Source organism: Pseudorca crassidens, chromosome X (genome assembly GCF_039906515.1).
Source record: "Pseudorca crassidens isolate mPseCra1 chromosome X, mPseCra1.hap1, whole genome shotgun sequence".
NCBI classification, from domain to species: Eukaryota; Metazoa; Chordata; class Mammalia; order Artiodactyla; family Delphinidae; genus Pseudorca; species Pseudorca crassidens.
Window position 1 is genome coordinate 89,744,073 of NC_090317.1, and position 16,867 is coordinate 89,760,939.

At 37.5% G+C, this 16,867-nt stretch overlaps 1 protein-coding gene across 1 annotated transcript in view; it reads left to right on the top strand.

Moving 5' to 3' along the window:
* Positions 1–16,867, top strand: part of DGKK (diacylglycerol kinase kappa) — a 159,789-nt gene that overhangs the window by 51,547 nt on the left and 91,375 nt on the right. The window contains exons 3-4 of the mRNA XM_067723407.1: positions 73–153; positions 2,148–2,252. Coding sequence (XP_067579508.1) covers positions 73–153; positions 2,148–2,252 — 186 coding nt within the window. The remainder of the gene's footprint in view (positions 1–72; positions 154–2,147; positions 2,253–16,867) is intronic.

Below are 16,867 nucleotides of genomic sequence, written 5' to 3' on the forward strand. Positions count from 1 at the left end.
TTTACCTTTTAGTGTCTCTTTGCCTTATTAACCAGATGGTTCCTTTTCCCTCTCCCTCTTATACCTTTCCAGTTTGCACGCTTTGAAACAATTGATCTGTCTCAAGTTGCCTTGGCAGAAAGCAGCTGTAGAAACCTTTGCCACAGTTTTTGCGTAAGTAAGATTAGGAATGACTGAATGGCCAGGGGTGGGAGCTAGTTGGGAGGAGGGGTTGCCATAACCACCTGTTGCCTCTTTAGAGTTCAGATTTCCCAAGTTTCCTTTGATCCCAAAGTGCGTATGGAAATCCACTTAAAGTAGCATTGCAAATGAATGCTAAAGATTATTCATGTGAATATTTTCTACCCGCCCACTGATGGGAAAAAAAGTGATGGCCCTATTCCCTACTACCAGCCTGATATAAAGCTGAGCTGATTTTGGGGCGGGAGGAGTGACTATTACAAAAATCAATCCTCCTGGTGAAGATAATTTAGATGAGTGTCATTGGGAGGCTTTCAAGAGACTGCCAATATGTTGTAGAATATATCAGGATAATCAAACTACATGACATTCTCTCCTTTGATGAAATAGATAAGAACGTAAATCCAAACTGAAAGCTATCCTATGCTGAGATTACTGATGAGAGTACTTCAAAGAAAGCAGAGGATTTTCTAGGGAAGTATTCAAGGGCTTGTCACTGCTGAAATGTCATAAGGCTTTGGTCATTCACGTAAATCCAGAATAGAAAGCTCACTGAAAAATAGCAAGTCCATTGGCCCAGGAATCCTCCTACCCACCTCCTCCCAGAAATGCTTTTTCTCAGCCTCAGTGGTGGGTTATGGAGACCAGGGTTCCTCTTCAGGCAGGTAGAGAGTGGTACTTAGCAGACTAAAGAGCTATGGGCCCAATACCCTGATTCCATGGCTGGTCCACAGTCTATTCTCTTTTGAAGGGAGAGCAGTTGGATATAAGAGGAAGATCCTGCTCTCATTTCTCTCTTATTACATCATACTGACCCAGGACAAAGCTGAGGTTTCTGTTGACCCAGTCCCAAAAATCTTAACCTTTGGGTGATGAACATGCAAGATAATGTTTTTGGTCTCCATTCTACAAAGAAATTCCAAGGGTTAGGTTGCCCCTTAGCCTAATTAAAACACAGAGGCACTATTCATCAGCCCCACACAAGAATGGGTTTGGACCAAAGGAGCGGCTATCTATTGTCACAATTCCCACTAGTTCCTATTGCCATTTATCACAGACACATGCACAAGGAGAAAGAAGTTGCTTGTTGGTGTGGTAAGCTCTAGCTCCAAGATTTGGGCTTGGGGTGGGGGCCGCTGGTAGTGAAGGCAAGTAGGGCCATTGAAGCAATGACTGATGCTACAGCTATCCATGCTTCCTCCTGTCCTCTGTGAGAAGATGAAGCCCTGATCATGGCCTACCTCTGCTAGACCCTCAGCATGGCTTTCTCATTGTTCCTGAAAGGTTTTTGCACCATGCAGGATTAAGAGAGATGATAGTAAAATCCTCTTCAGGTTGTCCCAGACCATAAGAAAGAAAGAAACTGGATTTGTAGTTTCCCCACTCCATTCTCACTCTCCCCTCAAACAGAAAGAGGCACACCCTGATGAAAAATATACCCTTTCACCCTTTTCAAGTAGATAGAGCAGCAGTAAGCAAGTAGGATTTTCACACAACCTCATTTGAATAACAGATGGGTGCATGGCTTAGTGTTTAAGAGCATGGGTGCTGGAGCCAAAGAATCTAGGTTCGAATTCTGGCTTAGCTTTTTACCTGCTAGGTGGACGTGGGCACGTCATTTAACTCCCTTTGCCATGGAAAAATATCCTATTAAGTGGGAAAAATAATAATGCCCAGATCAAGGGGTTGTAAGGAAGATTGAAATAAACAATATACATAAAGTACAATAGAACAATGCCCAGTACGTAGTAAGTGCCATTAAAGTGTTGTTTATTATTATTACCATTATTATTAGTTGAGGTGGTTATCTAAGGAACTGTGAGTGGCTCTGGGAGCTTCTGTCTTATATTTAAGAAATGGCTTGGGATGTGCTTAGTAGATCTGTCTAGTTTCTTGGAGAGTTCAAAGGCTTTGTTTGGGGGCAAAGTTTTGGAGTGGGAACCAGCTAATAATGTATTTTTGTGTAGGTGATCACACCACAACGAAAAGTTACACTGGCTGCACCCAACCGGAAAGATATGGAAGAATGGATTAACGTCATAAAAACCGTGCAACAGGGAGAAATTCGTAAGGTAAGGGAAATAATAGAGAATCTACACAACTCTCACGGGTAAACACTTAATTGATTGCATTAGCTAAGCTACCTTTCCAACAGGGAACTAATAAGATGGAAGCAGATACAATCTGGTCAGGAATTGTGGGTGGATATCATTAGGAAACCTGTTTATAAATAGGAGTAATTCACTTAGACTCAAACCTTGGTAAGTATGTGGTTTAGATACCTCTGTACACATCCACTTGATATGTAGATGTCACTGTATGCTCAATGTATGAGGCACTCAAGAGGTATGTGAGCAGCTAACTTAGATGTTCTTCTGTTAGCTTAGCTGCAATCAGCAGTCTTCACTTGGGTCTGCTGAGTGACTACAGTAACAGCTAAGGAAATTGAGGCTCAAAAAAGAGAAGGAACCAGACCAAGATGAAATAATTACTCAGTAGCAAAGCCAAGATTTGGACCCAGGCTGTGTGACTCCAAAGCCTATGTCCTTAACCATTATGCCATTCTGCCTCTCTGTGTACCATCTACAACAAAGGAAATGTAGAGGGAAAAGCAAGGAGCAGTCCTCCCCAAAGAATGGCAGGCTTCCTTTTCTCCTTAGCAATACAAGTTATGTAAGTTTCAAGAGGGGAGGGATTTTGTCATTTATTTACTTAGCACAGTGTCTGCCACATAGTAGAGGCTCAATAAATATTTTTTGAATGAATAAATGAATCTGAAGGTAATCTTGGAGTCAGGATTTAGAAAGAGAATGATACATGGTTCATCCTAAAGCAAAGTTCTGCTGTGAAGGTCTTAGAGATAAAGGGGAAGATGAATCCACCCTTAAAAAGAACCTGATGTCTTAAGTAACTAGCAAAGGGTAGAGGATTTTTATAAACATTTGGGGTGGAGCAGTGTAAAATAATGGGTAATAATGGGTTTTATATATAAAAACAATGCCATGGAGAAAAAACATCTGTCCTCACTCCCCTAGGACTTCTCAGGCTTTTGACCACTTACTTTCATAACTATTCATTCTACTACTCATGGCTATGAGTATATGACAAGTTGACTGAACTAGGGACTAGGTACGTCTCCACATATCATTGAGACCTCTCCTGGTCCCACATTGTAAATGCTTAATTGAGAGCTTCTTTGCTTAGAATCTGATGATGGTCTTTACATGACTTAGCACTCAGCATTTCACTCCTTTGTTATTTTCTTCTTCTTTTCCTAATGGAGAAGCACATCCTGTCCCTCCTGCCCACCCCCAATACAGTCACTATGACTCAGCATTAAAGGTAGCCACAAAAAGTTATGATTTCCACACTCCTCTCCTATTCTCACCCCTGTAGACCAATCTCTTTCATTTCCTTGGCTTATCTCTACCCACACTGGAGGACTTCTCAATTTCAATTTGTCATAAAAGGTCACATAGAAGATCTTGAATTTTAATTATCAGTCCAGGAATGCAAGAACTTCTAGAGAAAGCCATCAGAGCATTGATGTGCCATTCCTGACTCAACTGAATTAAACACCTTCTTGTTGACTACCCAGCACAAACTAGAAAGGAAAAAAATCTGCCTGTTAACTCTCTTGAAAGAGTTGTGAATTTCAGTTTATAATCACAACCTCTGTGGAGCTGCTCCAGGGACCTAGATCTATTAAGGAACACTTTTAGCCAATAGTAAAATATCTCACTACCTGCATCTTAGCAATTTGTCCTGCTTGAGGCTTGAAGAGTCAAATATGCTTTCTCTCATATGCACCTTATCAGCTGTCAATGCCTGACACGGGGTGAAAAAAGGTTAATCATGGACTTAGTGGACTACTAAAGTCACTACGAAGTAATGGGGTAACCTATCTAAAACCAGTCAGTACACATTAAGAAGTGAGCCCCTACTAGGTGCCCAGTTCTGTTCCATAGAGAGTTGAAAAGAAGGTGTAGCTTTGGTTCCTGATCTCAATGAGCTTTTTAGATAGTTGGGGAGATAAGATACACACCAAAGAAACAGTTAAATGAAAATATTCGAGACAAATAAGTTTTCAAAGATGTTACAAGGCAGATGCTTGATTGCCAGATGAATGAAACAGACAGTATAGTGATATGGAAGTTCAGGGGAGGAAGAGATTAATATGGTCTGGAGTCCCCTAGGAAGAGTTAATAGAGGAGAGATTTGAGACTGACCTTGAAAGATGAATAGGATTTTATTGGTGGTAGGGGATTAGGGGCAGGAGGAAGTCCTGAGCAGGGGACTTGGTATAAGGAAAAGCTAAGTAACAAAACAGAACCTTTTTGGAATAGAGTAAAATGGGGACTCCATTTGACCAGAAGAGTTTGGGAAAGTTTAAATATGTCTGAAGAGGTAGATGGGGCCTGATTGTGGAGGATTATCAATGCCAGAATAAAGAGTGGAGAAGAACTTCATGAATCTGTATATGTCTATATATTTACCTTTACCTGTGAGATTTATACTTTCATGTTGCTGTTTAGCATGTTTTTTTTTTTTTTATTTCAATTTGAAGAACTCCCTTGAGCATTTCTTGTAAGGTAGGTCTAGTGGTGACAAATTCCCTCAGTTTCTGTTTGTCTGGGAAAGACTTTATCTGTCCTTCATTTTAAAGGATAATTTTGCCAGGTATAGTATTCTCAGATGTAAGTTTTTTTTCTTTCAATACTTGGATTACATCATCTCACTCTTTCCTGACCTGCAAGGTTTCTGTTGAGAAAACTGCTTATAGTCTTATGGGGGTTCCCTTACATGTGATGAGCTAATTTTCTCTTGATGCTTTCAGAATTCTCTCTTTGTCCTTGACTTTTGACAATCTGATTATATTGTGTCTCAGTGTAGTCTTCTTTGGGTTGATATTGTTTGGAAATTTTTGAGCTTCATGAATCTGGATGTCCATTTCCCTCTCAAGATTTGGAAAGTTTTTAACCATTATTTCTTTAAATAGCTTTCTGCCCCTTTCTTCCTCGTTCTTCTCCTTCTGGGTCTCCCATAATGTATATATAGGTTTGCTTTCTTTCACACTTTTTCATTCTTCTTTTTCTTCTCTAACTAGATAATTTCAAATGACCTGTTTTCAGATTCTTTCTTCTGCTTGATCAAGTCTGCTGTTGAAACTCCCTTTTGCATTTTTTCATTTCATTCACTGTATTCTGCAGCTCCAGAATTTCTGTTTGGTTCTTTTTTATGATTTCTGTCTTATTGTTGAACCTCTCATTTTTTCAGGTATTGCTTTCCTGGTTTCATTGAGTTGTCCATCTGTGTTCTCTTATAGCTCACTGAACTTCCTTAAAACAATTATTTTGAATTCACTTCCCCGAAATTCATAGATCTCTATTTCTTTTAGATCAGTTATTGGAAAATTATTGTTATTCTTTGGTGATGTCATGTTTCCTTGATTTTTTTGTGTGTTTCTGGTAGCCTTGTGTTGATGTCTGCACATTTGAGGGAGCAATTGCCTTTTCAGGACTTTATGAACTGTCTTCAGGGGTAAAGACTTTTACCTATAGGTGGGTGTGAGAGTGTCAACTGGTTTGGATATGGTGACTCCAGCTCCAGGGTGTGCAGCAGTGGTTCTGGCTTCAGGGAGGGCACAGAGGCATAGTCCTTATAGAGCTCCATCAGCTGAGGTCAGTGTCAGCAAAAACTGCAGAGGACCTCAGTGACAAAGGTTGTGAGTTTACATAGTGATGGTAAGGGCTATTGTGTTCCTTGCTGGTGAAGACTGCTTGGTCCTCCTGTTCTCCTTTTCCTCCACAGGAGGAAGTCATTGCCAAGGGGATAGCTCTTGTTGCTGGGTCCAGCACACAGTTACACATGTGGTAGCAATGATGCCAGGATCAGGGGCACAGACACATTTGTGGAGGCAATAGTGTTGGTGTCTGGGGAGTGGGCACCTGCAAAGTGACCATGGTACCAGGGTTGGAGCTCAGGAGCATCTAGAACAACTTTGGTACCTGGGGCTGGTGGACAGGTGTGTTCACCATGATGGTAGCCTTAGTATGTGAGGCATGGGTGTGTGCTGAACAGCCATGGAACTGGGGTCCAGGGTGTGTACATGCTTTCAGACGGGAGGACTGTGACTCTGGCAGGGGGAGCAGGATGCAGTGGTGTCAGCTTTGATTGGAGGGATGCATCAGCACTTTCCCAGTGAGGGTGCAGTGGTGGCAGCTTCTCTGGGAGGGGATGCTGCAGTACCTTTTTCTGGGGAGTGGTCGCAGCAGTTTGGGTTCCAGGCAGCTACATCACCTGGATTCAATGGCAATGAAGAATTCAGGGCACCACCATGTTGAAATATGCTTGTGTCCACAGCAATGATGTAGGCTACTGAAGTCCTCCTGCTCTTCTTTCCACTTTTTGGGAGAGGTCAGGCCAAGGGGGTTCCTCTTGGCCCCAAGCTCTGTCAGACTGAGGGATGGGGCAATGAAATTAAACTGCTTACTATACTTTTCTATGTGACCATTCTGTCTCTGTGCTCCATGAGTTTCTGCAGCTTTTTTTGTTGTATTCTGGAGCTCTTTCAACTCCAGAATATTGTAGATGGCATGTAGTTGTTTATTTGTTGTTTTTGTGGGGGAGGGGAAGAGCATTGGGAGCTTCTAGTCCATCATCTTGCTGATGTCACTATGAAAAATTAATTTTCTATACAACATGCTCAGAAGCAATTATGTACATAGTTTGCTTTAAATATTTCCAGTGACAGGGAGCTTTCTACCTCAAGAGACAGCTGATGACATTCTCAAAGCTCACACTGAATGTTAGAAAGTTCTTCTAGTAGGCCAAAGATTTGGGAAAATCTTTCTAAAATTTAGAGTTTTAGGAATATTGAATGGACTCTTTTGCAAGAAACTTAGTCCTCCACCTTTGGAAGCATTCAAATAAAGGCTACATGACTTGATCTAAAGATGCTTTAGAATCTAGAATCTGGAGTCTAGATGACATTTTTTTAGCTGACCTGTGTGGCTTGTAGGATCTTAGTTCCCCAACCAGGGATCAAACCCTGGCCCTCAGCACTGAAAGCATGGAATCCTAACCACTTGACCACCAGGGAAGTCCCTAGATGACTTTAAGGTTCATTCCTGTTCTCATAGGCAATGGTTCCATTAGAATTCATCAGAAGGAGCTAACCTTTTAATCTAGTCTTCTAAGCAGCTCATTATTTCCAATTTTCTCCCTTTTATTCTTTCTTTAAGTCTCCCAGGCTCAAACCTTTCATCAGTCTGAAGTGTTTCATTAATGATAATGGTGCATGAATTACTTTTAACCCTAATATAAAAGTTAGTAGATAAAAATTTGTTAGCGGATACACAATATAAAAAGATCAAACTCTGACCAAAAGAACATAAAGTATAAGTGCTGGGGGGAGTAAAAGTATTTTGGTATGCTATTAAATTTAAGTTTTTAACAACTTAAAATAGAAAGATATAACTACAAGATATTTTATGCAAACCTCGAGCTAACCACACACACACATACACACACAAAATAACACCTATAATAAACAAAAGACATAGAGAAGGAAACCAAAGCAGATCACTATAAAAAAATCATCAAATAACAAAGGAAGACAGCAAGAGAGGAAGAGAGGGTCAAAAGAACTGCAAGAAATCAATTATCAAAATGGTAATAGTAAACCCTCACTTATCAATAATTATCTTAAATGTAAATGAATTAAACTCATCATTCAAAGAGCACAGAGTGGCTGAATTGATTTTAAAAAACAAGATCAGAAATACTCTGTCTACAAAAGACTCACTTTAGAATAAAGACACCATAGCCTGAAAGTGAAGAGATGGAAAAAGATACTGCATGCAAATGGTAACCAAAAGAAACAGGGGTGGCTATACTTATATCAGGCAAAATAGACTTTAAATCTAAAACTGTCTCTAGAAACAAAAGACATTATATAATGATAGAAGGGTCAATTCAACTGGAAAATATAACAATTATAAACATATATGCACCCAATATCAGAGTACCTAAATATATAAAGCAAACAATGACAGATTTGAAGGCAGGAATTGACAGCAATACAATAATAGTAGGGAGCTTCAATACTCCACTTATAATGTGTAGGCCATGCAGACAGAAAATCAATAAACAAACAGCTGAGTTGAATAACAATATTGACCTAACTGACATAGACAGAAATTTCTGCCCAACAGCAGCAGAACACACATTCTTCTCAAGGGCACATAGGACATCCTCCAGAAAGATAACATTTTAGGTCACAAAACAAGTCATAACAAATTTAAGATAATGGAAATAATTCTAAGTATCTCCTCTGACCATGACAGAAAATGAAATAGAAATCAATAACAGCAGGGAAATAGAAAAATTCACAAATACATGGAAACTAAATAATACACTCTTGAACAACCATTAGATCAAAGAGGAAATCCATAGGGAATTTTAAAAGTATCTTGAGAAAAACAAAAATGAAAACACAACATAATAAAAATAGGGATGTAACAAAAGCAGTTATAAGATGGAAGTTTATAGCAGTAAACACCTCCATTAAAAAAGAAAGATCTTAAATAAACAACATAACTTTACACATTGATGAACAGGAAAAACAACAAAATAAGCCCAGAGTTAGCAGAACAAAGGAAATAATAAAGATCAGAGCAGAACTAAATCAATTAGGGAAAAAATTATAACAAGTCAACAAAACGAGAGGTAATTATTTAAAAGATAAACAAAATTGACAAACTCTTAGATGAAAAAAAAGGAGAGAAGATTCAAATAAAATCAGAAATAAAAGAGAAGACATTACAAAAGATTCTTCAGAAATAAAAAGGATCATAAAGACCTATTATAAACAAACTAGATAACCTAGCAATGGATAAATTCCTAGAAACATACAAACTACTAAAAATTAAATCAGAAAGAAACGGAAAGCCTGAACATACCAATAATAAATAGGGAGATTGAATCAGAAATCAAAAATCTCACAACAAAAAAAAGCCCAGGACCTGATGGCTTCATGTGTGAATTCTACCAAACATTCAAAGAAGAATTAATACTAATCCTTCTTAAACTCTTCCAAGAAATAGAAAAGGGAATACTTCCAAACTCATTTTATAAGGCCAGCATCACCTGTTACCAAAACTAAAGAAAGTTACTAAAGAAAAGAAAGATACATGTCAGTATTCCTGATGAACATAGATGCAAAAATTCTTTTTTTTTCTTTTTAATGATACCTCTTTCATTTCTTCACAGTGGGGGCCCATCTACTAAGCATTATACAGACATTACACCAATCACTTATACTTCTGTTTCATAGATATCAACATGTTCTATTCTCTATTACAATGAAAGTCTGACATAATAGTACCCAATGGGATGAAAAAGGTCTTAGGGGAAGTATACACAAAATAAACATTATCATAATGGTACTTTTTGATATATAATTTATAAATAAAAAGTTAGAAAATGTTGAAACCTACAGAAACAAAACAAAAGAAATTTAAAAGCTGTTAATTTTTTTAAATTTTCTAGTACAATTTATATGCATATAAATATGCACAAATAAATTGCTATGACACTTTATAATCGACTTTACACTATATTTTTGTTTCATTTGATGTTTTCCAATATTTAAAGCTTATGAGATTGTGATTTTTAATGAATTTCTTGTTTTCCATTAGTTAGATCAACTATAATTTATTTGGCCATCGGCCTTTGATTGAAATTTAGCATGTTTAAAATAATTTTGTTAACATATTTATATAACTGCATTACAATGGTGTGTTAGTTTCTGCTTTATAGCAAAGTGAATCAGCTATACATATACATATATCCTCCCATATCTCCTCCCCCTTGCATATCCCTCCCACCCTCCCTATCCCACCCCTCTAGGTGGTCACAAAACACTGAGCTGATCTCCCTGTGCTATGTGGCCACTTCCCACTAGCTATCTGTTTTACATTTGGTAGTATATGTAAGTCCATGCCACTCTCTCACTTTGTTCCAGCTTACAATTCCCCCTCCACAGGTCCTCAGCTCCATTCTCTACATCTGCGTCTCTATTCCTACCAGCCCCTAGGTTCTTGATAACCTTTTTATTTTTTTTAATTCCATATATATATGTTAGCATAAGGTATTTGTTTTTCTCTTTCTGACTTACTTCACTCTGTGTGACAGTCTCTAGGTACATCCACCACACTACAAAGAACTCAATTTCATTTTTTTAAGGCTGATTAATATTCCATTGTATATATGTGCCACATCTCCTTTATCCATTCATCTGTTGATGGACCATTAGGTTGCTTCCACGTCCTGACTATTGTAAATAGAGCTGCAATGAACATTGTGGTACATAACTCTTTTTGAATTATGGTTTTCTCAGGGTATATACCCAGTAGTGGGATTGCTGGGTCGTATGGTAGTTCTACTTTTAGTTTTTTAAGGAACCTCCATACTCTTCTCCACAGTGACTGTATCAATTTACATTCTCATCAACAATGCAAGAGGGTACCCTTTTCTCCACACCCTCTCCAGCATTCATTGTAGATTTTTTGATGATGGCCATTCTGACTGGTGTGAGGTGATACTTCATTGTAGTTTCGATGTTCATTTCTCTAATGATTAGTGATGTTGAGCATCTTTTCATGTGTTTGCTGGCAATCTGTATATCTTCTTTGCAGAAATGTCTATTTAGGCCTTCTACCAATTTTTGGATTGGATTGTTTGCTTTTTTGATATTGATCTGCATGAGATACTTGTAAATTTTGGAGATTACTCCCTTGTCAGTTGATTCATTTATAAATATTTTCTCCCATTCTGAGGCTTGTCTTTTTTACAGTTTCCATTGCTGTGCAAAAGCATTTAAGTTTCATTAGGTCTTTCCATTTAGGTCTTTAATCATTTTGAGTTTATTTTTGTGTATGGGGGTAGGGAATGTTCTAATTTCATTCTTTTCCATGTAGCTGTCCAGTTTTCCCAGCACCACTTATTGAAGAGGCTGTCTTTTCTCCACTGTACATTCATGCCTCCTTTATCAAAGATAAGGTGACCATATGTGCGTGGGTTTATATCTGGGCTTTCTATCCTGTTACATTGTTCTATATTTCTGTTTCTGTGCCAACACCATACGGTCTTGATTACTGTACCTTTGTAGTATAGTCTGAAGTCAGGGAGCCTAATTCCTCCAGCTCCGTTTTTCTTTCTCAAGATTGCTTTGAAGACACAGACTGGCTGAATGGATACAAAAACAAGAACCATATATATGCTGTCTACAAGAGACCCACTTCAGACCTAGAGACACATACAGATTGAAAGTGAGGGGATGGAAAAAGATATTCCATGCAAATGCAAACCAAAAGAAAGCTGGAGTAGCAATTCTCATATCAGACAAAATAGACTTTAAAATATGACTATTATAATAGACAAACAAGGACACTACATAATGATCAAGGGATCGATCCAAGAAGAAGATTTAACAATTGAAAATATTTATGCACCCAACAAAGGAGCACCTCAATACATAAGGCAAATACTAACAGCCATAAAAAGGGAAATCGACAGTAACACATTCATAGTAGGGGACTTTAACACCCCACTTTCACCAATGGACAGATCATCCAAAATGAAAATAAATAAGGAAACACAAGCCCTAAATGATACATTAAACAAGATGGACTTAATTGATATTTATATGACAATCCATCCAAAAACAACAGAATACAATTTTTTCTCAAGTGCTCATGGAACATTCTCCAGGATAGATCATATCTTGGGTCACAAATCAAGCCTTGGTAAATTTAAGAAAACTGAATTTGTATCAAGTATCTTTTCCGACCACAACACTATGAGACTAGATATCATTTACAGGAAAAGGTCTGTAAAAAATAAAAACACAAGGAGGCTAAACAATACACTACTTAATAACGAAGTGATCACTGAAGAAATCAAAGAAACAAATCACAATGGAGACACGACGACCCAAAACCTATAGGATGCAGCAAAAGCAGTTCTAAGAGGGAAGTTTACAGCAATACAAGCCTACCTTAAGAAACAGGAAACATCTTGAATAAACAACCTAACCTTGCACCTAAAACAATTAGAGAAAGAACAAAAAATCCCCAAACTTAGCAGAAGGAAAGAAATCATGAAGATCAGTGCAGAAATAAATGAAAAAGAAATGAAGGAAATGATAGCAAAGATCAATAAAACTAAAAGCTGGTTCTTTGAGAACATAAACAAAATTGATAAACCATTAGCCAGACTCATCAGAAAAAAAGGGAGAAGACTCAAATCAATAGAATTAGAAATGAAAAAGGAGAAGTAACAACTGACACTGCAGAAATACAAAAGATCATGAGAGATTACTACAAGCAACTCTATGCCAATAAAATGGACAACCTGAAAGAAATGGACAATTTCTTACAAATACACAACCTGCCAAGACTGAATCAGGAAGAAACAGAAAATATGAAGAGACCAATCACAAGCAGTGAAATTGAAACTGTGATTAAAAATCGTCCAACAAACAAAAGCCCAGGACCAGATGGCTTCACAGGCGAATTCTATCAAACATCTAGAGACGAGATAACAGCTATCCTTCTCAAACTCTTCCAAAATATAGCAGAGGGAAGAACACTCCCAAACTCATTCTATGAGACCACCATCACCCTGATACCAAAACAAGACAAGGATATCAGAAAGAAAGAAAACTACAGGCCAGTATCACTGATGAATATAGATGCAAAAATCCTCAACAAAATATGAGCAAACAGAATCCAACAGCACACTAAAAGGATGATACATCATGATCCAGTTGGGTTTATCCCACGAATGGAAGGATTCTTCAACATAGGCAAATTAATCAATGTGATACAAGATATTAACAAATTGAGGGAGAAAAACCATATGGTCGTCTCAATAGATGCAGAGAAAGCTTTCCACAAAATTCAACACCCATTTATGATAAAAAAAAAAAAACCCTGCAGAAAGTAGACATAGAAGGAACTTTCCTCAACATAATAAAGGCCATATATGACAAACCCACAGCCAACATCATCCTCAATGGTGAGAAACTGAAAGCATTTCCACTAAGAACAGGAACAAGACAAGGTTGCCCACTCTAACCACTCTTATTCAACATAGTTCTGGAAGTTTTAGCCACTGAAAAGGAAAGGAAATAAAAGGAATCCAATCTGGAAAAGAAGTAAAGCTGTCACTGTTTGCAGATGACATGATACTATACATAGAGAATCCTAAAGATGCTACCAGAAAAGTACTAGAGCTAATCAATGAATTTCATAAAGTAGCAGGATACAAAATAAGTGCACAGAAATCTCTGGAATTCCTATACACTAATGATGAAAACTTTGAAATTAAAATCAAGAAAACACTCCCATTTACCACTGCAACAAAAAGAATAAAATATCTAGGAAAAAACCTACCTAAGGAGACAAAAGACCTGTATGCAGAAAATTATAAGATACTGATGAAAGAAATTAAAGATGATACAGATAGACGGAGAGATATATCATGTTCTTGGATTGGAAGAATCAACGTTGTGAAAATGACTCTACTACCCAAAGCAATCTACAGATTCAGTGCAATCCCTATCAAACTACCACTGGCATTTTTCACAGAACTAGAACAAAAAATTTCACAATGTGAAAAAAGACCCCGAATTGCTAAAACAACCTTGAGAACAAAAAACAGAGCTGGAGGAATCAGGCTCCCTGACTTCAGACTATACTACAAAGCTACAGTAATCAAGACAGTATGGTTCTGGCACAAAAACAGAAATATAGATCAATGGAAAAGGATAGAAAGCCAAGAGATAAACCCACGCACATATGGTCAACTTATCTTTGATAAAAGAAGCACTAATATACAGTGGAGAGCGGACAGCCTCTTCAATAAGTGGTGCTGGGAAAACTGGACAGGTTCATGTAAAAGTATGAGATTAGAACACTCCCTAACACCATACACAGAAATAGGCTCAAAATGGATTAAAGACCTAAATGTAAGGCCAGAAACTAACTCTTAGTGGAAAACATAGGCAGAACACTCTATGACATAAATCACAGCAAGATCCTTTTGGACCCACCTCCTAGAGAAATGGAAATAAAAACAAAAATAAACAAATGGGACCTAATGAAACTTAAAAGCTTTTGCACAGCAATGGAAACCATAAACAAGACCAAAAGACAACCCTCAGAATGGGAGAAAATATTTGCAAATAAAGCAACTGACAAAGCATTAATCTCCAATATTTACAAGCAGCTCATGCAGCTCAATAACAAAAAATCAAACAACCGAATCAAAAAATGGGCAGAAGACCAAATAGACATTTCTCCTAAGAAGATATACAGACTGCCAACAAACGCATGAAAGAATGCTCAACATCATTAATCATTAGAGAAATGCAAATCAAAACTACAATGAGGTATCACCTCATACCATTTAGAATGGCCATCATCAAAAAAGCTAGAAACAATAAATTCTGGAGAGGGTGTGGAGAAAAGGGAACCCTCTTACACTGCTGGTGGGAATGTGAGTTGGTTCAGCCACTATGGAGAACAGTATGGAGGTTCCTTAAGAAACTACATATAGAACTACCACATGACCCAGCAATCCCACTACTGGGCATATACACTGAGAAAACCATAATTCTAAAAGAGTCATATACCAAAATGTTCATTGCAGCTCTATTTACAATCGCCCAGAGATGGAAACAACCTAAGTATCCATCATGGGATGAATGGATAAAGAAGATGTGGCACATATATACAATGGAATATTACTCAGCCATAAAAAGAAACGAAATTGATTTATTTTTAGTGAGGTGAATGGACCTAGAGTCTGTCATACAGAGTGAATTATGTCAGAAAGAGAAAGGCAAATTTATATGCTAACACATATATATAGAATCTAAGAAAAAAAATGTCATGAAGAACGTAGGGGTAAGACAGGAATAAAGACACAGACCTACTAGAGAATAGACTTGAGGATATGGGGAGGGAGAAGGGTAAGCTGTGACAAAGCGAGAGTGTGGCCTGGACATATATTCAGTACCAAACATAAAATAGATAGCTAGTGGGAAGAAACCACATAGCACAGGGAGATCAGCTCGGTGCTTTGTGACCACCTAGAGGGGTGGGATAGGGAGGGTGGGAGGGAGGGAGACGCAAGAGGGAAGAGATATGGGAACATATGTATATGTATAACTGATTCACTTTGTTATAAAGCAGAAACTAACAGACCACTGTAAAGCAATTATACTCCAATAAAGATATTTTAAAAAAAGATTGCTTTGACTATTACGTGTTTTTTGTGTTTCCCAACAAACTGTGAAATTTTTTGTTCTAGTTCTGTGATAAATGCCAGTGGTAGTTTGATAGGGATTTCCTTGTATCTGTAGATTGTTTTGGGTAGTAGAGTCATTTTCACAATGTTGATTCTTCCAATCCAAGAAAATGGTATATCTCTCCATCTATTTGTATCATCTTTAATTTCTTTCATCAGTGTCTTATAATTTCCTGCATACAATTCTTTTCTCGCCTTAGGTAAGTTTATTCCTAGATATTTTATTCTTTTTGTTGCAATGGTAAATGGGAGTGTTTTCTTAATTTCAGTTTCAGATTTTTCATCATTAGTGTATAGGAATGCAAGAGATTTATGTGCATTAATTCTGTATCCTGCTACTTTACCAAATTCATTGATTAGCTCTAGTAATTTTTTGGCAGCATCTTTAAGATCTCTATGTATAGTATCATGTCATCTGCAAACAGTGACAGCTTTACTTCTACTTTTACAATTTGGATTCCTTTTATTTCTTTTTCTTTTCTGATTGCTGTGGCTAAAACTTCCAAAACTATGTTGAATAAGAGTGGTGAGAGTAGGCAACCTTATCTTGTTCCTGATCTTAATTGAAATGGGTTCCGTTTTTCACCATTGAGGATGGTGTTGGCTCTGGTTTTGTCATATATGGCCTTTATTATGTTGAGGAAAGTTCCCTCTATGCTTACGTTATGGAGGGTTTTTATAAATGGGTGTTGAATTTTGTTGAAAGCTTTCTCTGCATCTATTGAGATGATCATATGGGTTTTCTCCTTCAATTTTTAATATGGTGTATCCTATTGATTGATTTGTGTATATTGAAGAATCCTTGCGTTCCTGGGTTAAACCCCACTTGATCATAGTGTATGAGCCTTTTAATGTGCTGTTGGATTCTGTTTGCTACTATTTGTTAAGGATTTTTGCATCTATGTTCACCAGTGATATTAGCCTGCAGTTTTCTTTCTTTGTGACATATTTTTCTGGTTTTGGTATCAGAGTGATGGTGGCCTCGTAGAATCAGTTTGGGAGTGTATTTCCCTCTGCTATATTTTGGAAGAGTTTGAGGAGAGCTGTTGTCTCTTCTCTAAATGTTTGATAGATTTCGCCTGTGAAGCCATCTGTTCCTGGGCTTTTGTTTGTTGGAAGATTTTTTAATCACACTTTCAATATCAGTGTTTTTTATTGGTCTTTTCATATTTTCTATTTCTTTATGATCCGGTCTCAGAAGGCTGTGCATTTCTAAGAATTTGTCCATTTCCTCCTTGTTGTCCATTTTATTGGCATATAGTTGCTTGTACTAATCTCTCATCATCCTTTGTATTTCTGCAGTGTCAGT